This window comes from Pseudopodoces humilis, chromosome 5 (genome assembly GCF_049639895.1).
Source record: "Pseudopodoces humilis isolate 2021_Gansu_Grassland_sample_001 chromosome 5, ASM4963989v1, whole genome shotgun sequence".
Taxonomy (NCBI): domain Eukaryota; kingdom Metazoa; phylum Chordata; class Aves; order Passeriformes; family Paridae; genus Pseudopodoces; species Pseudopodoces humilis.
Window position 1 is genome coordinate 71,838,275 of NC_142204.1, and position 25,699 is coordinate 71,863,973.

A 25,699-nucleotide genomic window follows, 5' to 3' on the forward strand; every position below is an offset into this window, starting at 1 on the left:
TGTCCCCGTTTTTCTCCATCAAACCCAGGGGATTCTGGCTGCACCGAGAGCGGGAGGTGCCGGGCCCTGCTGGGGCCTTGCGGTGCAGAACTGGTGCTGGTGGTGAGGTGGTTCCAGGATCCTCCTCCAGGCAGGATCGTGGCGTGGTTGAGGTGGGAAGGGACCATGGGAGGTCTGTATCCAGTGTCTGGATGAAGCATGGTCAGCTCCAGGGACCCACCAGGATCGCTGGATCCTGGAGTCCTCTGGAGCTGGAGGCTGCACAGCCCCACTGGCACCAGGTCCTGCTGCTTCTCCTCCTGGTGGAAAGCATTTCCTGATGTCCCCCCTGGCTCTCCCTCGTTCCAGCTGATGCCGTGGTCTCTCCCAGCACTCTGTGGTGAAGAGCTTGGCTCTGTGTCCTCAATCATCTCCTTCCTTGGGATGGGAAGGTCCCTGTTAGGTGTCCCCACCCCACACCGGTGTCGTCTCCAGCCCATCTCCCTCCTCACCCCACCATGGCACCCTCCTGTTCCTCTGTGGCACCCACTGACTGCTCTGACTCCAGACCCCTCTGGAGTCAGGGATCCAGACCTGGATGAGCTCTCCTCACACCAGAGGAGGGGACAGGGGCCCTCAAGCCCTGGATGATTGGAATGAGCTTCCAGGCCAGCACAAGGTCACATTGCCACATTCCCAGCCGAGGCTCCTCAGTTCCTGCTCCTCCAGCTCCAAGAGCCGGCCGTGTCCCTGGGATTTACCAATCCTGGTTTTTCATCACCGGGCAGGGGATGGGATTTTGGAAAGCTGAGTCAGTTTGGGAAGCAGATGCCACTGGACAAGGCCATGAGCAGAGGGGACACGTGGGTCCCACTGGCTGCCCCAAGCATGGCTTTGCTTTCCAAAACAGCTGCTTTTAACCCAAATCCAACCCCCAGGTACTTCCCGCCGCCTCAGCTGCGCCTTCCTCTTTTCCTGGCACCAGCTCCGAGTCCGCAGGGTTTTATCGGCCGCATCAGTGCTGTTTGCTCTCCTGCCAGGCTCTCGGGGGTGAGTAACTCACCAGCTGCTGGGGGGTCACAAGACACCGAGATAAACCTGTCAGACTCGATAATCACCGCAGCAGCAGCAGCCGGCGCTAATCTCCGCTCCTTCAGGGCCTCCTGAGCTCTTTAATCCCCAGGAAATTTGCAGGATGAGCAATGGAACGAGGGGCTCCTGAGGGATTGGGCGCTGGATCAGGGGAGGTGTCCTCCCATCTCCATCTTCCCTGCAGCCACCTCCACTGGGAATGTGTGGGAGGCAGAAAAGGGGCAGCCAAATCGATGGCGGCGTACGTTTGAGGACAGTGGTCGGGGGCCTGGCAGGGTCCTGAGGCTCGTTAAGGGAAATTAAATTCCTTTAATTAGTTCCATGGGATTATGCTGGTTAACACCAGGCCCTCTGCACCAGCCCCTTCAGCCTGGAGAAGGGAAGGATCCAGGGAGAGCTTCCAGCACATTCCAGGGCCTGGAGGGGCTCCAGGAAAGCTGGAGAGGGACTGGGGACAAGGCCTGGAGGGACAGGACACAGAGAATGGCTTCCCACATTCCCAGAGGGATGGATGGGATCTGGGGAAGGAATTCCTGCCTGGGCTGGAATTCCCAGAGAAGCTGGAAATGTCCAAGGCCAGGCTGGACAGGGCTGGGAACATCCTGGGAGGTGTCCCTGCCCACGACAGGGAGGTTTGTGTCCCAAAATCCCCTGGGGGCTGCGTCACGCACGAGGAACAGGACACGCGTCAAACACCACGGGGGGAATGCACAGGGGGTTTATTCGATCAGCTGCAGCTGCAGAGAGCTGACTCCCAGCCCCGCTCTCAGGCGGATTTATTCCGCACGTGCTCCATGATTTTCTTCAGGCCCAGCCAGGTCTCCTTGGCCGTGGGGATGATCTGGTTGGCGGGCAGCAGGAAGCCGTAGCGCCCCGTGTCCCGCAGCTCGAAGGCGAAGGAATATTTGATGCCGTTGTCGTAGCTCCAGTCAATGCTGCCTCCACTGGCTTGGTCTGGAAGGGAAAGGGAGAGGAACGGTGGAATTCTGTTTTCCTGCTGTTTGTATTTTGGGGGACAAGGAGGGGGTTTGGGTGGGAACGCTCAGGTGAGATGTGTGACCGGTGGTCAAAGCTGCACAGGAGCTTTGTGGTTTCCAGGGGGGACACAGCCTGTGGGAAGGACAGGGATCGGTGTCCTGGGATCCTGTGGGGTGTCCTGGGATCCTGTGGGGAGGACAGGGATCCTGTGGGGTGTCCTGGGATCCTGTGGGGGGACAGAGCCTGTGGGGAGTCCTGGGATCGGTGTCCTGGGATCCTGTGGGAAGAGCAAGGATTGGTGTCCTGGGATCCTGTGGCATGTCCTGGGATCCTGTGGGAAGGACACAGATCCTGTGGGGTGTCCTGGGATCCTGTGGGGAGTCCTGGGATCGGTGTCCTGGGATCCTGTGGAGTGTCCTGGGATCAGTGTCCTGGGATCCTGTGGGGTGTTCTGGGATCCTGCGGGGGGACAGACCCTATGGGGAGGACGGGGATCCTGTGGGGTGTTCTGGGATCAGTGTCCTGGGATCCTGTGGGAAGGACACAGATCCTGTGGGGTGTCCTGGGATCCTGTGGGGAGTCCTGGGATCGGTGTCCTGGGATCCTGTGGAGTGTCCTGGGATCAGTGTCCTGGGATCCTGTGGGGTGTTCTGGGATCCTGTGGGGGGACAGACCCTATGGGGAGGACGGGGATCCTGTGGGGTGTCCTGGGATCAGTGTCCTGGGATCCTGTGGGGAGACCTGGGATCAGTGTCCTGGGACAGCCCCTAAAAGCTCGGAGTGGCCAAATACTCACAGATGGTTTTGCAAATGGTGCCCACTTGGAAGGTGGTGCCGTAGAGGGAGCGGATGGAACTGGCGGCAGCTCTTCCCAGAGATTCCTGGAGGGGAGAGAAGATGAAGGGAAAGTCAGGAAGCAGCCACACTTCCCGAGATTAAACATTGGGATTTCCGCAGAAATCTCCAAACTGCTTTGGGGACGATTCACACCAAGGGCAGTCACAGCTTCCACGGCACTTCTGGGAGGTGCCACCGCAGGTGAGTTAACTTCCAGAAGGTTCTCTAAGGGTTCATCCGGTGTTTCCTTCACTGGAGTGTCAAGGGAAGGCTCAGGGGACACCAGAAATTCCCAAGTTTGGATCTTCCAATACTCCAAGGTCAACTCGGTGCTCACTTCAACTACGTGACGGGGGTTGGATGGAAATCAGAGCTGGGTTCTTTGTGAAGGAGGGAAAAAAGGCAACAAATTGCCACAGGGGAACTGAGATCAGGGAAACTTTGGGATGAGCCTGAAAAAGCTGTGGAATTCTTCTTTAGAAATATCGAAACAGTAAATCCAAACTCAGACAAATTGGCTCTGGCTCCAAAGCCCTTTCAGCACAGGACAGAGAATTCCAGAGGCCTTTCCCATTGGAATTACGGTTGTGAGATCCTCATTGCCTGAGAGGTGTTATTGCAGCTGCGATGGTGCCATTAGGGAAGAGCATGGAAAGGATGGAAAGGCAGCTGGAGAGGAGAGGAAGAGAAGAGGAAGAGGAGAGGAAGGGAAGAGGAAGGGAAGAGGAAAGGAAGAGGAAGAGGAGAGGAAGGGAAGAGGAAGAGAAGGAGGAAGAGAAGGAGGAAGAGAAGAGGAAGAAGAAGAGAAGAGGAAAAGAAGGAGGAAGAGAAGAGGAAGAGAAGGAGGAAGAGAAGGGAAAGAGAAGGGAAAGAGAGAAGAGAAAGAAGAGAGAGGAGAAAGAGAGAAGAGAGAAGGTAAAGCCAAGTCCTTCTGTCTCACCAGCTCGGCATAATCGTCTGGCCTGGTGCATTTGTATCCATAGGGATACATCAGGAGCTGGGAATAACTGTGGAGGGTCAGGAAGGCCTTGAAGTTTCCATGATTCTTGATGAAGTCAACAACAGATTTCACTTCCACCTCGGAGTTGGCGCTGGGCCCGTGGTAGGAGTCGGAGCAGGGTTTGTTACTGGCTCCAGGACCTGGTGGTGCAAGGAGGGAACGAACCTGTGAGTGGAATTCCTGGGAGGGCAGAGCCCACAAAGCTGGGCTTTCCCAGGGACAGCCTAAAGCCAGGCCTGAAACGCTGCTAAAAGCTCAAACAGCAGCGACAGAGCTGTGAGTGTTCAAGGGATGGACTTTGAGATGGTGCAACCCAGAAGAGGTTGCCCAAAAACCCAGGGATCTCCATTTCATGTTCAGTGATTGAATGGGGCTTGGAACTGTCTGGGATAGTGGAAGGTGGATTTGCCCACTGCAGGGAGTGGAATTAAATATTTCAGGTCCTTGCAACCCAAACCATTCTGTGATTCCACGATTCCGTAATTCCACGATGCTGCCTCATGTTGTGCTCAGGGTGATTAATCCCCTTTATAATCCTGGTTCTGTGTAACAGGATCCAGAATCCAGAAGCTCCATCCCTACCTCCAAAACCTGCATCCCAGTTCCTGTTGGGATCAACTCCGACGCAGATGCTGCCGGGAATCTTGGAGCGGGTTTTCCTCCACATGCGATTCTACAACAGAGAAGAGCTCAGAAAGGAGCAAATCTGGGTGCTGGCACCAAAACTGCTCCCCAGAAGGAGCTGCTGTCCATGAGGGACTGACCCTAGGAACAACCCTGAGAGTATTTCGGACTGCCAAGATGGGCCAAGGGTTAAAAATCAAATGTATTTACTAAAACTGGAGTGTTTACAGGGGGTTAGGATGGGTTAATGAGGAGATTTTTTTTAACCCAACTCTGGTAACTCCTCTCATGGCATTAAGACTTGCAGAGCCCACCTCCCTCATGGTGATTATTTCTTTGGAAAAGCCTGGAATGTCACTGAGCTCAGGCAGAGCAGACCCACCGAGGTGTGAGTGTACACAAATCCATCAGGGTTGGCCACTGGCAGCAGGAAAAGATCCATCTTGTCCAGCAGGGAGGTGATGGAAGCGTCTGTTCCGTAGTCAGAGGCAATCTAGGCAGAGACAGAGCTTAGCAGAGTCATTCCTTCCCAAATTCATTCCCTCATTGCTTGGGACAGAGGAAAGGCTGGATTTTAGGATAGGGAAACAAGGAATATCCATTTTCTGCTGGCTGTAACTGTTCCTTGTTATACATGGAGTGAGCAGTGAAGATGGTTTTATATTTATTTACTATATATTTTTTTTAAATATTTATTTAGTATATTTATTTTTCATATTTATTTAATATATTTATCTTAATATATTATATATTAAACATATTTAATAAATAATATATAATTTAATATATTATCTATAATAATATATTTAATATATAATATATTTAAATAAAGATATAATATAATATAATATAATATAATATAATATAATATAATATAATATAATATAATATAATATAATATAATATAATACAATACAATATAATACAATATAATATAATACAATATAATATAATATAATATAATATAATATAATATAATATAATATAATATAATATAATATAATATAATATAATATAATATAATATAATATATCTTTAAATAAATATATTTAATATATAAATTAAATCCAGCAGGATTTAAATCCTCATTTATAGAGAGCTGGAAGTCTGGGCATTTTGGGGAAGGAAACCAATCCCACTGGATTTTTCAGGGTGAGCAGAACAAAGCAGCAAAAATAATCTCAAAAAAAAAAAAAAAATCTCCAAAAAAACATCTTTGGTTATTTGTGTAACAATTTCACCTGAACCACGACATTTTGTCTGCCTAAACTCAGCTTTTCTAACAAGACAGAATTTTCCAGTTTCCTCCTCAAGGAAACCCCAGCTGCTTTTGGGAATTAACAGAACCCACAGAGGGCTGACACCCTCAGAAACACCAGGAATCATTCCCTGGAGAAGCCAAGGATGAATCCCTGCCGCAGGAACCTTGTTGGCGATCCACAGGGCGCTGGCCTGGGTGACCCACTCGCGGGAATGGATGCCGGCGTCGAGCCAGATGGCCGGGCGCTTGGAGCCTCCAGTGCTGAACTGGGAAATCAAACAGGAGCATTTCAACACCCCTCAGCCAAGGACATCCCATAATAGCCAGGGGCTTTTAGGAATGCTCCGTCCTTCGTCCCTGTGGATGCATTCCACGATATCCGTCGTACCTTCAGGACGTACAGAGGCCGCTTCTCGTAGGATTCCCCGATCTGGATCTTCTCCACGAAGCTGAACTCGGATGCAAGATGATCCAGTTCTTCATTAATCTGAAAGGAAAGGTCACGAGGACATGAATGTCAGATTTGAGGACGTGAATATCATATTTATGTGTTCTTCCATTCCTTCCAGAGAACCGTGGGCTGATTCAGGTTGGAAATCCCATCCCATTCCACACCTTCCACTATCCCAGGTTGCTCCAGCCTGGCCTTGGACACTCCCAAGGATGGGGAAGCCACAGCTTTTCTGGGCAAAAAGTTCTTTATTTCCCAATTTCAAGATCCCTTTATTTCTCTTTCTTTTGAAGGATGGGTTTTGACAGAGTCTGCAGGAGAGTTTATGGAATTTTGATCAGCGCTGGCTGATCGTTAATCAGAATTAATACTGCAAAAAACAAACCCACGTGCCAGAAAAAAAACTGCGAGGACATTTTACATCCTAACATGGGATGCTGAATTGAAGACAGCATGTAAAAAGACCAGAAAAAAATCGGAATGTTCTTCCCCTGAGGTTCTCACCTCATCCAGACTGTGGTAAGCACCAAAGTCGAAGCTGCTGCTGCGCTGCCTTTGGGCACTCTCGGCCATGTCTTGCTTTTCCTTATCCAGAACATCCTAAAACAACATTTAAATGGTGAGAAGTGTCTGCTTCAGCTGCTAAAAGATAAATAAATGGAAAAGCAGTGAGTTGATGCTGGTTTAGATGCTCTTTGGGGATTACTGCTCGTGAGGAAATGTCAGATTAGTGCCCAAGTGGGTGATTTTTATCCCTAACTACTCTCAGCAGGGTTCAGTGAGCGATGAGGAACTTCAGTGTTGGGACTCCCAAATGTCCTGGGCCAAAAGTCCACCTGGAATTCCTCAGGGGTGGATTTATCAATGTCACTACTCAGAGAGCACCTACAGTGATCCATGGATGGTCTTTGAGGAATAATCCACAACCTACAGAAAGAAGGGAGGGATCCCACGGGAAACGGAGGATGGAAAAGCGGGAGAGAGGCCAAATTGTGAATTGGTGTTTCCAAAAGATGTAAAAAATGGGCTCTGCCCACCTGCAGGTCCTCAATCAGGATGGAATATTCAATCCCCTGGGATTCCAGGAAGGCTTTCACTGACTGGACACTGAGAGCAGGAATTCTCACATCCACGGGGAGGGCGGGAGCAGAGGGATTGATCCAGAAATCCAGCTGGAGAGGAAAAGGCAAATGAATTTGGTTTGGGGAAGGAATCGTGCAAACAGCTCTTGCAGAGTTTCAGGAATGCTGATTTCTCCCAAATCAGCAGGAGGAGCCCTGGAATGCTCTGTGGCTTCACCACAGCCTTGTATCAGTTCTTGTGATAAACTAAATAAAATAATAAATACCAAAGGACTGGAGTCAGTTTTCTCATTGACTTGTAGGCTTTGGTCATAAAAACAAGAGGATATTTTAGTTGTCTCTGATGATTATTTTATTATTCTCCCTTTTACTAGAAACAATTTCAAGAAAAACTCCATATTCCAGTCTTAAACTATTGCTGGTTTTAATTTAATTCTAAATTATCCATATAATATTTTTTATTTTAAATTATCAATGTCTAAATTATCAATATAATTTAATTTCTAAAATTATCCGTATTTCTAAATATGGATAATTAATTTCTATTCATTTCTAAACTATCCATAATTTTAATTTCTAAGATTAGAATTTAATTTTGAAATTAAATTTAGAAATTTTAACTTCTAAATTATCCATATAATATTTTTAATTTTAAATTATTAATGTCTAAATTATCAATATAATTTAATTTCTGAAATTATCCATATTTCTAAATATGGATATATAATTTCTATTAATTTTTAAATTATCCATAATTTTAATTTCTAAATTTAGAATTTAATTTCGAAATTAAATTTAGAAATTTTAATTTCTAAATTATCCATATAATATTGTTAAGCCAGTGATTTTAAAAAAATAATTTTTAAATTTAAAAATTCTCACCAATGGCAATAAGAGCAGTATTAACCTGGAATTTTACAGAGTGTTTTTCCTGTTTCAATACAGTGTAGACCAACTAATAAATTCCTTCCATAACTCTGGGAGACAAAACATTGCCATTCCCACTGGAAAAACAAGTTTTTCAACACTGAGATTAAGATCTAACAATTCAAACACGATGTAAACCCAGCAGGAAAAAAATAAAAAATAAAAAATAAAAAATAAAATCAATTCTTGCCCTCCTGAACTGGTACTTGAACTTGCAGATCAAATTCGAAGTGTCCAGAGAATAAATTTATTTATGCCAGCTGCTCCAGGGTGATTGGAACCTTCCAAATGAGGTGGAGATTCACACCCTGAGCTGTTGGGAGATGTGAATCCTCCATGTGAAATGTCCCAAAACTCCTCTGTGGCCGTCACCCACCTTCAGATGTTCCAGCGATTCCAAAAGCTGCAGTTGTTTGATTTCCTCCTCATTTCTGGTCTTGATTCGGAGAACTTGGTGCCTGCAATAAATCAGCAGAAAAGGGCTGGGTGATCCGGTTTGGCGCCGTTAATTCAGCGTTAATTGTGTGTTAAATTGTTAATTGTGTGTTAAATCAGTCGATTCGGTGTCACCCAGGACAACTTGGATGAGTTTTAAATCAAAAGGATCAACCCTGTCTGGCAGCAGCTGGTGGGAAATTAATATTCCGGTTGAGTTGGGGAAGGATCGAATATTTGGGGAGCAAACACTAAATTTGGGATTTGTTTCACCACCATTCCAGGTGGGATGAATGAACCTCTGGAAGTGCCTCATTCCACGGGCTGGAGTGATCGACTCACCAGCTGGGAGCACAAACTGCACAATTGGAAACATTTTTAAGATGGAAATGAGGTTAAAAGGGTGGACGTGGGTGTTTATTTACAGCTGCTGAAGAGGGACTCGTTTACACCACGTTTACACCACGTTTACACCACGTTTACACCAGTTTCCTCTCCCTGGCCAGCAGAGGGGGAAGATCTCTTTGAACCTTAAATTTTTCCACATTAGTAATTTATTATTGGATTCTCCATTGCCATAAACTTTATCTCAGGGTTGGATTTTGCTGAGAATTAACCACAACTGCTGAGAAATGGATTCACAAGAATTCACTTCAGGATGAAATGATCAAATTATCCCCTCCTGGCTTTTGGGACATTCTTTATATTATTTTTTATTATCCTTAAACCTTCATACACAGATTTACTCACTGGAATCTAGTGTTCACTTAGTGCACCTCAGGATTTATTGCATGTTATAATCTTTAATTATTTTTAATTAAATTTATTTTTAATTAAAGATTTTATAATCTTTAATTATTAAGGCTCTTCCATGGTCAGTGAGGCTGTGAGAAAATATCCCATGGGATAATTTTTGCAATGGGACACAAAGACAAACTTTTAGAATTTAATGGTTGGAAATCAGGATTTGAAAGGCTGAAGGAGAAATAAGAAACTTTGGGGTAAAAAAAGGGGAAATGGTGAACTTTCTGATCTGAGGACAGGTTCTGGTGTGCAGTGAGGTTCAGCTCAAGCCAAAATCAAACCTTGGACGAACAGGAATTGAGGATCTCAACTCTACAACCCAAATAAAAATAAAGAAATGTTCCCTCAAACACCAAAGCAACAAGAACAATCACAAAAACAAAACAAAAAAATGTTCCCCCAAGCAGATTTTGTCGAGTTGAGAGCACAAAAATCAACAAGAACCAGCCCTAAATGAAATGTTTTCCACAAAAGCGTAACTCACCCAACGAAGGTTTCCAGGCACAGGGAAACCCCGATGAGGGCACCGAAGATCAAAATCAGCTTCATGTTTGCTGCAAGTTCAGCTGGGCCTGGCAAAGGGGAATTTATACAGAGCTTTATTTTTCAGATGGAACGCATCTGATAAAACCTATCACTCCATGTGATCAAGTTCTCACATTTATCAGAGCCTTCAAGGTAATCACCGGGCCGATTTCACCGCCAAAAAAACAAAAAATATTTTCCACTGACACATCCAAAGCAGCGGGGGAGGAGTCGGTCCCAAAGCTCCGACCACAAAAATGTGCGTGTCCTTCCGCAAGTTTTTCAGGACAGAGGAAAACGGGGATGAACTGAACTCGTCCCAGATCCCACCGAGCTCTGCCAGCTCCTTCCTTGTGTTCATTCCTTGTTCCAAAGGGTGTTTGAGTAGTTCTGGGGGGGCAGATTCCTGCCTGAGCTTTGGGAATAATCTCCAGCTGTGGCTGTCCCACAGGGCTGCTGGATAAAGTTGTTGTTTATCCAAATAAAGAGGTTTTTGAGGGACAGGCAGGAGCTGACCCTGCTGTCACACCTGGGGTTTCTGGGGAGAAGGGACAGAGGGGAGATGTTCAGCTGCTCAATCCAACTCAGGAGAAGGAGGAAAGGAATTCCCTGACAATTCCCAGAGGAAATTTTAATAAAGATCTCGGTTTGTATCACTCACTCCTCCCTGAGGAGCCTCCTCTCACCTCCACTCCCTCCCTGCTCCTCCACAGGTGTCCTGTTATGGTCACAGCTCCAAGCAAACCCTTTGTCTCATGTTTTTGGGAGCAAAGGCAGCCCCGGGCAGGGATTATTCCTGTTTTGGGATGTAGGATTGAGTCATCTTCTAACTGCTGTGTCTTGGGGGCACCAGGAGAACTGCTCTGATCTCTAAGGTTTAACCAAACCCAGTGCCTGGGGGAAAAAGATCTCCACTCCCTCAACTTAAACCAAATAACAAAAATTTATCCCAAGAGACAGGAACCACCGCAGGAATTTCCTGCTCCTGGAGCTACAGCAACTCTGGTGGAAGTCAAATCCCACCTGTAGCTTCCAGGCTCCAATATTTCATAAGGAATCAGCTCTCTGTCCACACCACCTGCCACGGGTCACTCTTTGAAAACAGGAAAGAGGGATTTAATCTAGGGCAAAATTAGAGCTTCTTCCATTACTCATTCTACATCCCACATGGATTTAAGGGCTGCCAGGAAACCCTGCCAAACCTGATGTCAGGATCCGAAATGTCCCAACAAGCTCTGAGTGCCCTGATCGGCATCCCCTGGGGCCTCCACCCACTGCATTTCAGGAGCTGCATCTGAATCCAAACCTCTCATCCCCTGGAAGGGCTGCAGGGCCCCCAGCAGTGACCTCCTGCTGGAGCCAGGAGGTCCTAAAGGGTCTGAAGATAAACCCTGAGCATCCATGAGATTGGAGTGAATCCAGAGGAGCTCCAGGGCTGGAGCCCCTCTGCTCTGGAGCCAGGCTGGGAGAGCTGGGAACGTTCTCCTGGAGAAGGGAAGGCTCCAGGGAGAGCTTCCAGCACATTCCAGAGCCTAAAGGGGCTCCAGGAGAGCTGGAGAGGGACTGGGGACAAGGCCTGGAGGGACAGGACACAGGGAATGGCTTCCCACTGGCAGAGGGCAGGGATGGATGGGATCTGGGGAAGGAATTCCCAGAGCAGCTGTGGCTGCCCCTGGATGTCTGGAATGTCCAAGGCCAGGCTGGACACTGGGATTTGGAGCAGCCCGGGACTGTGGAACTGGGTGGGCTTTGAGGTCCCTTCCCACCCAAACCATTTTGAGAGGCTGAAAACATCAGCAGGGTTGATGGCAGGGTTGATGGCAGGGTCCAGAAGGGGAGCGGCAGGAAGGCAAAGGTGACACAGCAAGGCAGGTGGAGAAGGGAGCTCACCACAAGCAGCAGAGCCCCACGGATCCAGCCAAGAGCAGCAGAGCAGGTCTGGTGGCACTGAGCAGGTCCAGGTCCTCGGACAGCTCCCAGGACGTCACCAAGTCCCCCCTGAAGCAGCTCAAACCAACCCCAAACCAACTGGGCTGAGCTGCAGCAGAGCTGCCACAGCCTGGGGTGGGTGGAGGGTGTGTGGGTGAGGCAGGGCAGGGATCTCCTGCGGGGTGGGACGTGCTCTCCACGCAGCCCTGCCGAGGTTTGGAGTCACCCTGTGAGTCAGGAGCACCCCGGTGACACCCGAGGCAGCGCAAGGTTAAATCAACCTTAGCCAAACAAACCAACTCTGTGCCTGAAATCGATGCGTTGATAACAATTTTCAGTGTGCTGAGACCCCCACAAACCCCCACCAATAACTGGAAAAACCCCAAAAATCCTTAAATTCCAGTGGAGTCCGTCAATTTTTGTAAAATCCAGACCCTTTGTTGTTGGTGCCTCAAATGACTCAAACCAAGATCCAGTGTTGTAGCCTCTCCCGTCAATTTTAGGCAAAAAATCCAAGAAACTTTTCACCTTTGGATTGAAATATTTCAGTGCCATGGCAAAGGGCTCCACTGGCAACTCATCTCCTGGATAATCAGCGTTAATTGGCCATAACGCCAATTTATTTTGGATTACTGATGAGGGAATTATTATTTCTGTAAATAATGGATTGCCTCCATGTCCTTAATCCACCCTGGAAATGCCCTGGATAAAGAATGAGTAGGGATTTCAGTATGTGGTTTACCATTTGTACACTTAGAATTAATTTTAGAAGCAGAACTCATATTTTTGATGTTTCTGGAAAATCTGCAGCTTTATGTCAGTGTAATGACCCTGGCTTCCAACTCAATTTTCCTTAAATTAGGAAATCAAGACCTTCAGATTTGGAGGGTTAGCCTCAGAAACACAATTCTTTCCATTTACAGCATTTCAGAGCAGAAATATGAAGTTTAAACCTGTACAAAAATTTGAAGTCGTGCATGTGTGGAAATGATGTAACTTTCCTAACTAATTTTTAATTGGTTATTTTAATAATCTGTGAGTAGCGCCCACTTTTAACCAGCACTTCTACACAGACCTTTATTATTACTTTATCTAAATCATCGATTAAGTGTGTTGAAACTAACCCTGACAAACTTCAATGAACAGACCCAAAGAATTTGAGGACTGGGCTTGTGGAATATTAAATTTATGACCCTTCAAAGATATTGAAATAACCAGAAAATTAGAGGAAATTAAGGCCTGAAACGTAGGAGACTCCATGTATGAGAAAAAGATAACAAAATTACTAAATAATTTGGATGGTATCAATATAAAAAGTGAGGAAATTAATAGGGAACACAATACTAATTAATGAAGAGGATGATGCAATTTAGAACCAATGAACATTAATTTGCTTGTTAAAATGCATATACAAAAGTTTTGTATTGGGGCTCATGTGGAGGCCTGAACTTTGTCAGCTGCACGTATGAACTTTGGCCAGGAATAAACAGCTGACTTGCTAACATTTTTTAAAAGATAACGTTAGAAGTCTTATTTATCCCCACGGTTTCAGCAACACTTGAAATATGAAGCTGTGCTCGCACAGAAATACAAAGTTACACCTATGCAGAAATACAAAACTACAATTGCATAGCACGCAAACAGACGTAAAACCCCTTAAAATTTTACTTGACCGTGGCAACGTGTTGGTCTGACATGGCAGTGTGTAATTAAACAATTTAGCTATAAAGACAATTAAAAAAAACAAAAACAAAAAAACAACAGAGCAAAGCGTGTCCCCGTGAGGGCTCCTTCGCCCCCCCCAACATGGCGGCTCCCTCACGCCCTTCCCGCCAAAAGCGGAGCTCGAGTGCCCGCCCCCTTTGCCCCGCCCCCGGCGCTGGCGGTGACGCGACGCGAGCGCCCGCGCAGGCGCAGAAAGCGCGAGGCCGCGGCGGCGTGAGGGGAGCCGAGAGCCCCGGCGGGAAAAGGGGAGAAAAGTGCCCGGCCTGAGGGGCCAGCGGGACAGATCTGGGCAGAGGTGAGGTAAAACCTGGGGAGGGGGAAGAGCGGAGGTCTGGGAGGAGGACGGTGAGGTTTGGGGAGGTGGAGCGGTGAAATTTGGAGAGGGAGGTTGGGTGGGGAGAAGGGAGATTCGGGGAGGGCGAGCGGAGAGGTTTGAGGAGGAGGACGGTGAGGTCAGGAGAGATGAAATGTGAGGAGGGGGAGAATTGAGGATTAAGGAGTGGGAGAAGCAGAGGGTTGGGGCGGGGAAGTTTGAGAAGCGGGAGAGGTTAAATTTGGGGAAGGGGATCAGAGAAGTTTGTGGTGAGGATCGAAGAGGTTTGTGGTGAGGAAGACTAGAGCTTTGGGGTGGAGGAAAGGTGAAGTTTGAGGATGGAGGAGGGATCGAGATTTGGGGGGAGATGTGGGGGTCGCCTGCCTGTGTCAGAGTTATTTCCTTCGCATAAGGTGTTAATAGGCATAAAGGAGGAAATAAAATCTGTAGGTTTCATATGACAGAAAACACTCTGTTACCTACTGAAATAAGTGAGAATTTCCGGTAAAAACACTGGTCTTGCCTGGAGGAGGCAGGAGCTTTCCCTCCTCCTTTTGAAGGATATTATTGTTCAAAAACGAGGGAGAAGATGGACACTGTTCCTCCATAAACTGGCTGAGGATCTTTCTGCTGTGTAAAAATTCACAGATTTTGCCTTTTTCCTGTGTTCTTACAGACAATGACGCCAAATAAGAGTCCAGACACTTCCCTCATCGACCTGGCTGTGAAGATGAGGAAACAGGCTGAGACCAGGAAGGTGGTGCTGGCCTGGGGATTCCTCAATTTATCCGTAGCAGGCATGATCTACACTGAAATGTGAGTTAATTGTCCCATCTGATTCAAACCAGCAAAGATTCTACCACGTGGAGACCTAAATATTCCCCAAGATGGAATTTCTGCTAAATTCTCCCTTCTTGTTTTGCTTTTCAGGACTGGGAAACTCCTGAGCACATATTACAACATCACCTGCTTTCCACTCTGGTACATTGGTGAGTCGTTGCAGCATTTAAATCAAATTTCAGGGGTGTTTTTTACTCATTTTTATTGCTGGGAGGTCATTCTTTAAGGTAGGGGGTTTTTTTCTGTTTGAGTTTTAAACCAAAACTTTGTTTTGCTTTCTGTGATCTCACTTGAAACTGCTGGAATTCCATCTTTTTAGTGGCAGATAAGGAGTGATAACAGCTTTTTCTCTGCCTTGAAAGGGCAGGAAGAACTTACTTAGTGCATGAAATCTCTTTTAATGTGTGGATTAAGGCTTTAGAGAGCCTTAGAATTATTTTCCTGCCATGTTGTGCTCTGGGTGTGGGTGGTATTTTACAACAATTCAGGCTGGTTTCAGAGGAGACTCCGTCAAACAGGATGGAAAGAAGCAAGAATCATGAGATTTCTTTTTTGGAAAATAAAAATCCCATTTTAAAAATTAAATTTAAAACCTGTAAATTAATTTCAACACTGAGGAGAATTTTCTCCAATGGTTCTTGCCTAAGTGAAGAAATCTTAGATATTTCCCCAAACTGGCAGCCCTAATAATGACCTGTTTTTAATAGACATAGCCTGGTTCTGCAGATAATGTTATTTTTGCTCAAACCATGACAGAAACTGGTGTGTTTCTTGCAGAATTTGCCCTGGCAGCCCTGTTCAGCCTCAATGCCCTGTTTGATTTCTGGAGGTACTTCACCTACACTGCAGCACCGACCAGCTTGGTCACGAGTCCCAGCCAGCAGATCATGGGCTGGCTGCGCAAGGCAGGTGGGGAATAAACCCTCTTTTTAATCTTTTTCATGGTTTTTTGTTGTTCTTCTGGGTTCTTTATTCTGAATTATCTCCTCTGACAAGAGCTGTAAACTGAGCTGGGTGTTTGGAGTTGTTCTGTGCAGGGCCAGCAGTTGGGCTCTGTGTTGTTTGGTTTATGGCCATTTGAGGTAGAACTAATTACGTTTTAGATAATTGAGACATCAATTAGCATGGTAAAGATGAGAACAGTGGGCGGGTGGAGGAGCTGATGGAATATTAGAGAACCCCCCCAGCAGGATTTATTCCCAGTTGGAGGTCACAGCTCTCAGTTCTATCTGAGTTCTGTAGGGACCAGGTTTTCAGTGTCCCTTTTACCATTAAATCACAATTATTCAATGTGTAAAGAAGAGCAATTCGAGGCTGTTGCATCCTCACTTGTAACCCTGCTGGTGCTTCCCTTGCAGCTGTCCAAATCACCCCTCCACGGGAGGCAGCAGCCAAGAGGGTGCTGTCCCTGACGCCGTCCCCTCCGATCCAGGGCCAGTGTGTGCTGAGCTACAGCCCCTCACGCTCACCCAGCTCCAGCCCCAAGTTCTCTGGGAGCTGCCTGAGCGGATACAGCCCCCAGCTGCAGGCTCTGGCAGGGACCAGCCCCTCTCACAGCCCCTCTGGCACTTACTCACCCAGCAGCAGCTACAGCAAGGTAATGAGCACGGAAAATCCTAAGGGCACAGCTTGAGCCTTGTAAAAGAGGAAAAAAAAATTAATTTTGTTTTTGTTTTGTTTTTTCCCAAGGTTTCCAGCTTCAGCCACTCTCCCAATGGATCTCCCTATTCCATGAGTGTGGGGCCTGTGGATAGTGGTGGGATAAGGTCTCACTACCGATTCTCCCCCATTCTGTACAACAATTCCACCTACAAAGACGACTGTATAACAGATGTCAAATCCCTGGACACCTTCCTGAGGAACGAGGAGGAGAAACAGCACCGAGTTCAGTTAGGTAAATCGAGGAATTTGGTGGGAAAAGCTTGGAAGGGAAGAGGTGTTTGATTTATCCAAGATTGGCTTTTGTGATGGGAGAAGTACCAGGAAAAAAAAGGCCATTTATGGATCACCTGTGACCCTGGCAAAGGACCTGCTCCTAGTGAGGAGTTGGGGCTGGAGGTAGAACCCCATTGTTTCTCCTTCTCCAGTTATTCCTTGGAATAGGATCTAAGTATGGGAATGCTGATGGATTATCTCTGTAGCAATTGTTTCCTGTAATGGACTGAGATAAGATCACCTTGATAAGAGGGGGATTTTGTCCAGGTGGTTTCAGATAAAGGGGCTGAATCCAGCAGATTTTTCTCCTGGATTGGGACAATCAAGATAAGGATAAAGGGGATGAACTACACCCAGTAAAGTTTTGTCCTGGATGGGGACAATCAAGATGATAAGGGTGAATCCGGTCTTTCTGCAGAGTGATTTCAGTGTATTCACTCACACTGACCTGTTGTCCCTGCGCTGTTTGTTCCAGAATCACTTGGCAATTATTGAAGTTAACTTCTTAATGAATTAATCTTTTCAGGAAGCTCAGATTCCAGCTCTCCCTCCAGCAGCCCAACGTTTTGGAACTACAGCCGGTCTATGGCAGACCACGCACAGATCCTGAGGAAGTTCCAGTATCAGCTGGCCTGCAGGTCCCAGGCTCCTTCTGCACACAAGGATGAAGCTGATCTGAGCTCCAAACAGGCTGCAGAAGAGGTAAATTCCACAGGAAAAAACGGTCAGGAGGGAAAAATGGGACTTTTAAACGTACCTTTGTGGAAAAGTTTGGATTTGAGCTGGGCCAGGAATGTGGGGGGTAAGAGTCCTCGAGCTTTCAGCCGGCTCCTTTCTTTTGCAAGCAGCAGGAATTGTCACAGACACCAAAAACTCTGTGTTCTGTGAGGTTTTCTTATGGATTTAATAAACCTTTCCATAGGTTTGGGCACGGGTGACAATGAACCGGCAGCTCCTGGATCACATGGATTCCTGGACAGCGAAATTCAGGAATGTAAGTCCCTCTCCCAGGAATTCCAAGTGCAGTGGGAAAATTCCTCCATGTGCCTGAGATGGGAAGGGTTGCAGTGCCTGTCTGAGTGTTGGGGTGGTCTGACACACACAAATCCCACAAATTTATCATCTCCCTGATACCCTGGGACAAACAGGAGAGGAACTGGATCCATCAGTTTGTGCTTGGGGGGCTGTGATTTGTAATCCCCTTTCCTCATAGTCCAGAAAAGCTTTACCTGATACAGATGGGTTTTCCCAACTCCTATACATTGAATTTTCTGCCTTTTCAGAGGCTGTTAAAGGATCACTTAAATTCTGCCTGGCTTGATAATTAAATTAAATCAAATTAAATTATTTCCCTCCTTGATTGGCATCAGTGTTTCTGTTCAGCTGCTCTGTGGTCGTGGTGGGGATGATTGTAGGGTTTAAGCTGAGGGATTTATTAAACATTCCTGTTGCTTCTGAGCTGGAATTTTCCCCTTTCTCCTTCCTAGTGGATCAATGACACCATTCTGGTGCCACTTGTGGAAGAGATGGAATCTGTGAGCACTCAGCTGAGGAGGATGGGCTGTCCAGAACTGCAGATTGGAGGTAGGATCAGCAGCCTGGGAATTCCCTTGGAATGGGTGTTACATAAATTAGATCTGGGAAATATTTTTATTCCATTTCTGCTCTCTTTTGGTGTTGTCTTTGTTCCACCTCCTTTGTTAAGCTGGGAAGTTTTTTTATAATACCTCTGTAAATATCAATGCTTGGGCACTTGGGTAAAATTTTTAAATACCTCTTTCTTATTTCTCCAATAAATTTAATTTTACAGCTCAAATTATCATTAATAATAATTATTAATTAGTCAGAAAGCATTTCAAAGACAGATACGCTGTAAATTGTGCTCCTAAAAATCTCACTGTGTCCACTGCTATGTGCTTTTCCAGGTTCTTCCTTCAAATCACCACAAATCCTGAAAGAACTGGGTTCTTGAAAAATTTCTAAAAATTTTAAAAAATCAATTTTTTAAAAAATTCTGATGAACTGGAGTTGTGTTTTTCATGCCAGGTTAGGATTCTGTAGCAGCTGCTTCTGCAGTTTCAGATGAGCTGAGCAGTAGATTTGATATGCTGCCCTTTAATTAAATTAAAAAAAAAACCTCTTTTTGGGTTCTTCTTAAAGTGTTTCCTCAAAATCCACTATTGCAAAGTGCTTAAAAAAAACCCTTTAATTTTCACTTTGATTTCTCCCACTTGTCTCAGTTTCCCTGTATTTGATGTGAGGGGTTTTGTGCTGGTGTGGGGGGACAGAGGGAGGTTTGGGGCGCTGGGAAGGCCCCGCTGAGGCTCCTGTGTTGCAGAAGCCAGCATCAGCAGCCTCAAACAGGCAGCCCTGGTGAAAGCTCCGCTCATCCCGACCCTCAACGCCCTGGTGCAGTACTTGGATCTCACCCCAAACCAGGAGTATTTGGTGGAAAGGATCAGAGGTTTGTGCTGTGGCTGTTTTTCCAAACATTTGTCTCATTTTTCCAAACATTTCCCATACTGCAGTGAACTTTTTGGTTTTGGATCCCTGGATCCATCCAAGGCCAGGTTGGACATTGGAGCAGCCTGGGAGAGTGGGAGGTGTCCCTGCCCCCCTGGAGGATCCTTCAGTTTCCCAACAATCCAAACCATTCCATGATTTCCTCCTGCCTGCTCAGGGTGCAAAGGGATTAAATCACTCTGGGAACAAAAATGCTCCTGTGACTTCACCCCTTTTATTATTATGTTATATTATGTTATATTATGTTATATTATGTTATATTATGTTATATTATGTTATATTATGTTATATTATGTTATATTATGTTATATTATGTTATATTATGTTATATTATGTTATATTATGTTATATTTATTATATTTGATGTATTATATTTGATTTATTATATATTCTATTATATTAATAAATTTCTCGTGTATTATTTTATTATATTATCTTTATTATATAGTATATTGTATTATAATAGAGTCATATATTATAATATAGTCATATATTATAATATGGTCATTATTTATCATATTATAATATATTTTTTAATAAATACAATAAATTTATTATGTTTATTTAATGAATTTATTAATTTTATTCAATATATTTATTAAATAAAATTAATAATTTTATTATTTTTATTATATGTACAGATATATAAAGATATCATTATTATATTTATTATTATCCCCCTTTTATCAATAACTTCCCCATCAATCTTGGGAATTTCCCCCATTTTCTGCACCCCTTTGTTTAGATTCCCTTTCCACTCTCCAGGAAGTGAATAACTGTTGTTGCTTCCAGAACTTTCCCAGGGAGGATGCATGAGCTCCTTTCGATGGAACGGAGGAGGGGATTTCAAGGGCAGGAAATGGGACACCGACCTTCCCACTGACTCCTCGGTGAGTTTCCAGGGAAACCTGCATCCCAGGGCTTAAATCTGCTTGGATTTTGGGATAGGGTTTGGAGGGAGGAGCCGGGAAGTCTTTGAGAAACATGGGAAAATCAGAGAATGGAGCTTTGCAGCTTTTCTGCTGGATAATTCAAAATATTCCATTGCTGCAAGTGGAAGAAAATCAACCTTGAAATTGGATTTTTCTCTTTGGGAACACGGTTAAATATTTGGAATTGTCCCAGCTGTGGAGCAGCTCTGAGTGTCCTGATAAGCAGAAACAGCTCAAAAGTGTAAATAAAGAAATTTTTATATTAATTTAAGGCTATTATAAAAAAAACAATAGACAATTTCACATTTTTTGGTAATTGTGGATAATACAGTGCTGTGAGCTCCAGATTTTTTTAAGATTTGTGGCATTATTTCCAGCAAATCTTCTCTTTTCCCTGGCAAACTGCTCCTGTTGGGTATAAGGAGCACAGAAAGCACCAGATCACGGACAACTTACTGATGTTACCCACAATAAAATATTGAGAACTCCAAAAAGGGCTAAAACAACCCTCAGGCTTCCCCCTGGTTTTCTGGATGCTCATCCCAAAACTTTATTTCACAATTTTGGCATTGCTAAGACTTGTGGCCAGCCCAGACTTTTCCATGAGGAAAAGGGAGAAGTTTCCTTGTGGTGTTTGGGGTGGGCAGAGCTGATTTTGAGCTCCTCTGCTCAAATCTGGAATTGATGATGCTGCTCCTAAGACTGGCGTTAAACCAGCATTGTAAGCACAAGACTAGGATTAACTCTTGGGCTCATGAGGAGGAAGCTGCTGGGTTTTGGGGCCATTCCAGTGAGATTTGGTTGTTTTTACCCAGATCCTGATGCACGTGTTCTGCACTTACCTGGACTCCAGGCTCCCTCCTCACCCCAAGTATCCCGACGGCAAAACCTTCACTTCCCAACACTTCATCCAGACTCCGGATAAACCAGGTACTGGGCTGGCCTGGAGCTGCTCTTTTCCTCTGGGCATCACGGCAGCACCTCTGAAATCTGTTTTTTTTTTAATTAATTTTTAATTCAGACACTTCAAATGAAAACTTGTTCTGCATCTACCAGAGCAGCATCAACCCACCCCACTACGAGCTGATCTACGAGTGCCACGTCTACAGCCTGCCCAAGGTCTGGGGGTTTCTTCTCCTCCTGCTCTCAGGAATCATTTCCAGGAATGATTTGGGGTCTTTTTAAATCCCAGACACAATTTTTGTTGTCCATTTACACAGAGGCTGGTCCAGTTTGGTCTTTGCCCAGTGCTCTGTTGCTGATTGCTACCTGGGGTAGTAATTTAATTTATCTCTTGAATTTATCTATTGAATTTATCTATTAAATTTATATTTATATATATATTTATATAAACTAATATAAATAATATATATTTATATAGATTATATTATATATAATATAAATTTATATAAATTAATTAAATATATATATTATATGTATTTATATAAATTATATTAAATATATATGTATTTATATAAATTATATATATTTATATAAGTTATACATATTAATATAAATTATATATTTATATATTATATCTTATATATATTTATACGTTATATATTATATATAATATAAATTTATATAAATTAATATTTATATATACTATATGTATTTATATAAATTATATATAATATATAATATATATTTATGTAAATTATATATATTTATGTGTTTTATATATAATATATATTTATATATTTTTATCTGTTACTTATTAGATTTATCTATTTAATTTAATTTATCTATTAAATCTAATTAAATCTATTTAGGAGACAGGAATTCCTAAGCAGGAGCTTCCTCTCAGTAATTTTTTGCCAATTTCTTGTAAAACCCCGAATCACAATCCCTGGTGGGTGATGTCACCTCTTCAGGCCAGTACAAATTTCCAAGCTGGGAAAATTCTGAAATTTTTTTAAAATTATTTTAATTTCTAAATCCTTGTCTCTTTCTGTGGCTCCAGGGCAGGAACAACATGTTCCACACCTTGCTGATGTTCCTGTACATCATAAAAACCAAGGAATCTGGGATGTTGGGGTAGGTATCCCATGGGAACAAGGTGAGAGCGGTGTCAGACCCAAACCACCGCCGTTGGGGTGATAATTAACATTAATTAAAATCAAATTAACAGCAGCTTTTTAATAAAAATGGCTATTTCTGATCCCTTTGGGTTTTGCAGGCGTGTAAATCTGGGTTTATCGGGAGTCAACATCCTGTGGATCTTTGGGGAATAACGGGACACAGCTCCAGAGGTGAACTTGGACTTAAAACAGGATAAATTTAATCTCAGCTTTGTGGACAGAGGGAGGAAGTGCCTGTAATTCCCATCTGGATTTTGTCAAGGAATTCCACAGAATATTTCACCATGGAAATGCTGCTGGGAATGAGCTCCAGGCAGGAATTCTCTTTCCTGCTCCTCACCTCAACCTGTTTAAACTGAGCTTCACTGAGCTCAGACTAAACCAAACCAAGGCTGTGCCCAGCTGAGAGCACTCGGAAGGATAAAACAACTTGGACAACTTCAGCAGCCAAGAAATTCCAAATCCGGAAGCTCAGACTCAGTTTTGTTTCATTTTATTCTGCGTGATAAAAACCAATTAATTTTATCCCTGATTATTGGTGTGATTGTGATTTCCAACCCCTGCAGCTGAAAAGGAAGGACAAAAATCACCTTTGGCTTGCTGAGTTCAGCAAATAAGAATTTTGCTTATCTTTTCAATTTTTATTTTCATTTTTTTTGTACAAAATTTTGTGAGCTCTGAACTCCCCAGGTACCTTCACTGCCACCAACTCTCACCTGCCTTTGCTGTTGAATTTTTAATTTTCCTTCATTTTTTTTCACTAATCACCACCTAATTTGGGAGCTTTATGCACCTCGGTGGGAAACCAGGCTCTACACACCCACAGGATTTTGGGAATGTACATTTTTTTTTAGGTAAAAGCACTTGGATTTGCTTCAAAGAAAAAATGGATCAATATTTATCAAATTTCTCTAAGGGGCACGGGAAGAATTTGTTGTAAATTCTGGTAAATGAATATTTTAGAAATGTACTGTATTTTTTTTTGGAAAGGAATCATTGTACTATATTTTTTACTGATGGGAGGGAAAGAGGAATTTTTAGAACTTTGCTGGTTTTTTGGTTTTGGTGACTGGTTTTGGTGACTCCTTCTCTCTTCCCTGGGGGAGCTGGGTTTTTTTTCCAACTGGTAACAAAATGGCTCATTTGGTTCTTAATTAAATTAATTAATTAAATGAGTTTGGTTTTTTTATCAAAACACTTTTTGGGGTTTTTCTTGCCTTCAGCATCACCACATCCATCCATGTACCAAAGAGGAACATTCAATAACCAGATTTAGCTGGGTTTTACCCCAAAATTCCCCCCTCAAGGACAGCACAGCCCCCTGAGCTCTGTCAGTCTCATGTTCTAAAAACTTGGAAGTGCAGAAATCTCTTCTTTCACCAAAAATTTGGGATCCTTAGGAAAAGCCCATCCCATAGGGCACCTTTGGATTTCTGCAGCCCCAGGATCCTGAACGTTTTTGGGGTTCCCAGAACCCCGTATCCCTCTGTGCTCCCGGGATCCCACACAGCCCCCAGATGGAGCCTTGTGCACCCCAATAGATCCCACACCTCAATAGATCCCACATCCCAATAGATCTCACACCCTGATAGATCCCATCCCAATAGATCACACATCCCAATAGATCCCACATCCCAATAGATCACACCCCAATAGATCCCACACCTCAATAGATCACACATCCCAATAGATCCCACACCCTGATAGATCCCATCCCAATAGATCACACATCCCAATAGATCCCACACCCTGATAGATCCCACCCCCCAATAGATCCCACCCCAATAGATCCCACATCCCGATAGATCCCACACCCTGATAGATCACACACCCTGATCGATCACATCCCAATAGATCACACACCCCAATAGATCACACATCCCAATAGATCGATCACACATCCCAGTCCTTGTGCACTCCAATAGATCCCACCCCGATAGATCCCACACCCCAATAGATTACACCCTGATAGATCACACACCCCAGTAAATCCCACACCCCAATACCTCACACATCCCAATGCCTGTGCATCCCAATAGATCCTATCCCCCAATAGATCACACATCCCAATAGATCCCACCCCGATAGATCACACACCCCAATAGATCCCATTTCCCAGTAGATCACACCCCAGTACATCCCACACCCTGATAGATCCCACCCTGATAGATCCCACACCCCAACAGATCACACCCCAATAGTTCACACATCCCAGTCCTTGTGTACACACCCCAGTGCCTGTGCACCCCAATAGATCACACCTCAATAGATCACACCCCCAATAGATCCCACACCCCCAATAGATCCCACACCCCAATGCTTTCCACACCCCAACAGATCACACATCCCAGTCCCTGTGCACCCCAATAGATCCCATACCCCAAAACACCCCACACCCCAGTACATCCCACACCCCAACAGATCACACATCCCAGTGCCCGTGCACCCCAATAGATCCCACACCCCAATAGATCCCACACCCCAATAGATCCCACACCCCAACAGATCACACATCCCAGTGCCCATGCACCCCAATAGATCCCACACCCCAGTACACCTCACACCCCAATAGATCCCAGACCCCAGTACCTCACACCTCTCAGTCCCGGTGCACCCCAATAGATCACACATATCCCAGTACATCTCACACCCCAATAGACCCCACATCCCAAGACATCCCACACCCCAGTACACCTCACACCCCAATAGATCACACCCCAATAGATCCCACACCCCAATAGATCTCACACCCCAATAGATCACACCCCAACAGATCCCACACCCCAGTACACCTCACACCCCAGTACATCCCACACCCCAACAGACCACACACCCCTGTGCCCATGCACCCCAATAGATCACACCCCAATACATCCCATACCCCAATACCTCACACATCCGTCTCTGTGCACCCCAATACTCTGTGCTTCATACCCCTCAGTTCCTGTGCACCCCAACAGATCCCACACCCCAGTACCTCACACATCCCAGTCCCTGTGCACCCCAATACATCCCACACCCCAATACCTCACACATCCCAGTCTCTGTGCACCCCAATACTCTGTGCTTCACACCCCTCAGTTCCTGTGCACCCCAATACTCTGTGCTTCACACCCCTCAGTTCCTGTGCACCCCAATACTCTGTGCTTCACACCCCTCAGTTCCTGTGCACCCCAATACTCTGTGCTTCACACCCCTCAGTTCCTGTGCACCCCAATACATCCCACACCCCAATACCTCACACATCCCAGTCACTGTGCGCCCCAATACCTGGCACACTCTGCTCCCTGCACACCCCAATACATCACAAACCCCACTCTCTCTGCACCCCAATATATCCCACGCCCCAGTCAGTCCCTGTGCACCCCACAACCTCACACATCCAATGCACTTTGCTCCCCACTCCCAGATCCCTGTGTACCCCAG

The 25,699-nt window shown here is 45.0% G+C and overlaps 2 protein-coding genes across 7 annotated transcripts; one reads left to right on the top strand and one right to left on the bottom strand.

The window, feature by feature from the left end:
* Positions 1–1,773: 1,773 nt before the first annotated feature.
* On the bottom strand, positions 1,774–17,309 carry LOC102108782 (carboxypeptidase A2). 5 transcript variants are annotated; one of them, XM_088055355.1, is made up of 14 exons: positions 17,186–17,309; positions 16,380–16,437; positions 11,886–12,130; positions 9,955–10,042; positions 8,608–8,689; positions 7,260–7,394; positions 6,727–6,822; positions 6,160–6,258; positions 5,936–6,037; positions 4,893–5,003; positions 4,469–4,559; positions 3,827–4,026; positions 2,846–2,930; positions 1,774–2,025 (listed from the first exon to the last, which is right to left on the bottom strand). In XM_088055355.1, the coding sequence occupies exons 4-14, from the start codon at positions 10,017–10,019 to the stop codon at positions 1,838–1,840; spliced, it is 1,254 nt and encodes a 417-aa protein (XP_087911481.1). In that variant the 5' UTR covers positions 10,020–10,042; positions 11,886–12,130; positions 16,380–16,437; positions 17,186–17,309; the 3' UTR covers positions 1,774–1,837. The 5 variants fall into 5 exon arrangements, with proteins under 5 accessions (XP_087911481.1, XP_087911479.1, XP_087911480.1 ...); XM_088055353.1 differs by having other exon boundaries at positions 11,886–12,151; XM_088055354.1 differs by lacking the exon at positions 11,886–12,130.
* TMEM209 (transmembrane protein 209) lies at positions 13,838–22,798 on the top strand. 2 transcript variants are annotated; one of them, XM_005533083.3, is made up of 15 exons: positions 13,838–13,944; positions 14,639–14,778; positions 14,893–14,951; positions 15,580–15,711; positions 16,161–16,399; positions 16,492–16,696; positions 17,264–17,439; positions 17,660–17,731; positions 18,225–18,321; positions 19,076–19,201; positions 20,053–20,150; positions 21,008–21,122; positions 21,214–21,311; positions 22,156–22,229; positions 22,372–22,798. In XM_005533083.3, the coding sequence occupies exons 2-15, from the start codon at positions 14,642–14,644 to the stop codon at positions 22,424–22,426; spliced, it is 1,683 nt and encodes a 560-aa protein (XP_005533140.1). In that variant the 5' UTR covers positions 13,838–13,944; positions 14,639–14,641; the 3' UTR covers positions 22,427–22,798. The 2 variants fall into 2 exon arrangements, with proteins under 2 accessions (XP_005533140.1, XP_087911477.1); XM_088055351.1 differs by having other exon boundaries at positions 13,852–13,949.
* The last annotated feature ends 2,901 nt before the right edge of the window (positions 22,799–25,699 follow it).

Excerpts from the sequence above, each read along its gene's own strand:
- LOC102108782 (XM_088055352.1), bottom strand. The coding sequence starts at position 11,046 with ATGAAATATTGGAGCCTGGAAGCTACAG. Across the intron at positions 7,395-8,607 it reads AATCGCTGGAACATCTGAAG|CTGGATTTCTGGATCAATCC; the intron begins GTGGGTGACGGC and ends TTTCCTCTCCAG. Across the intron at positions 6,259-6,726 it reads CTTACCACAGTCTGGATGAG|ATTAATGAAGAACTGGATCA; the intron begins GTGAGAACCTCA and ends CTTTCCTTTCAG.
- TMEM209 (XM_005533083.3), top strand. The coding sequence starts at position 14,642 with ATGACGCCAAATAAGAGTCCAGACACTTCCCTCATCGACCTGGCTGTG. Across the intron at positions 17,732-18,224 it reads GGACAGCGAAATTCAGGAAT|TGGATCAATGACACCATTCT; the intron begins GTAAGTCCCTCT and ends TCTCCTTCCTAG. Across the intron at positions 18,322-19,075 it reads TCCAGAACTGCAGATTGGAG|AAGCCAGCATCAGCAGCCTC; the intron begins GTAGGATCAGCA and ends CCTGTGTTGCAG.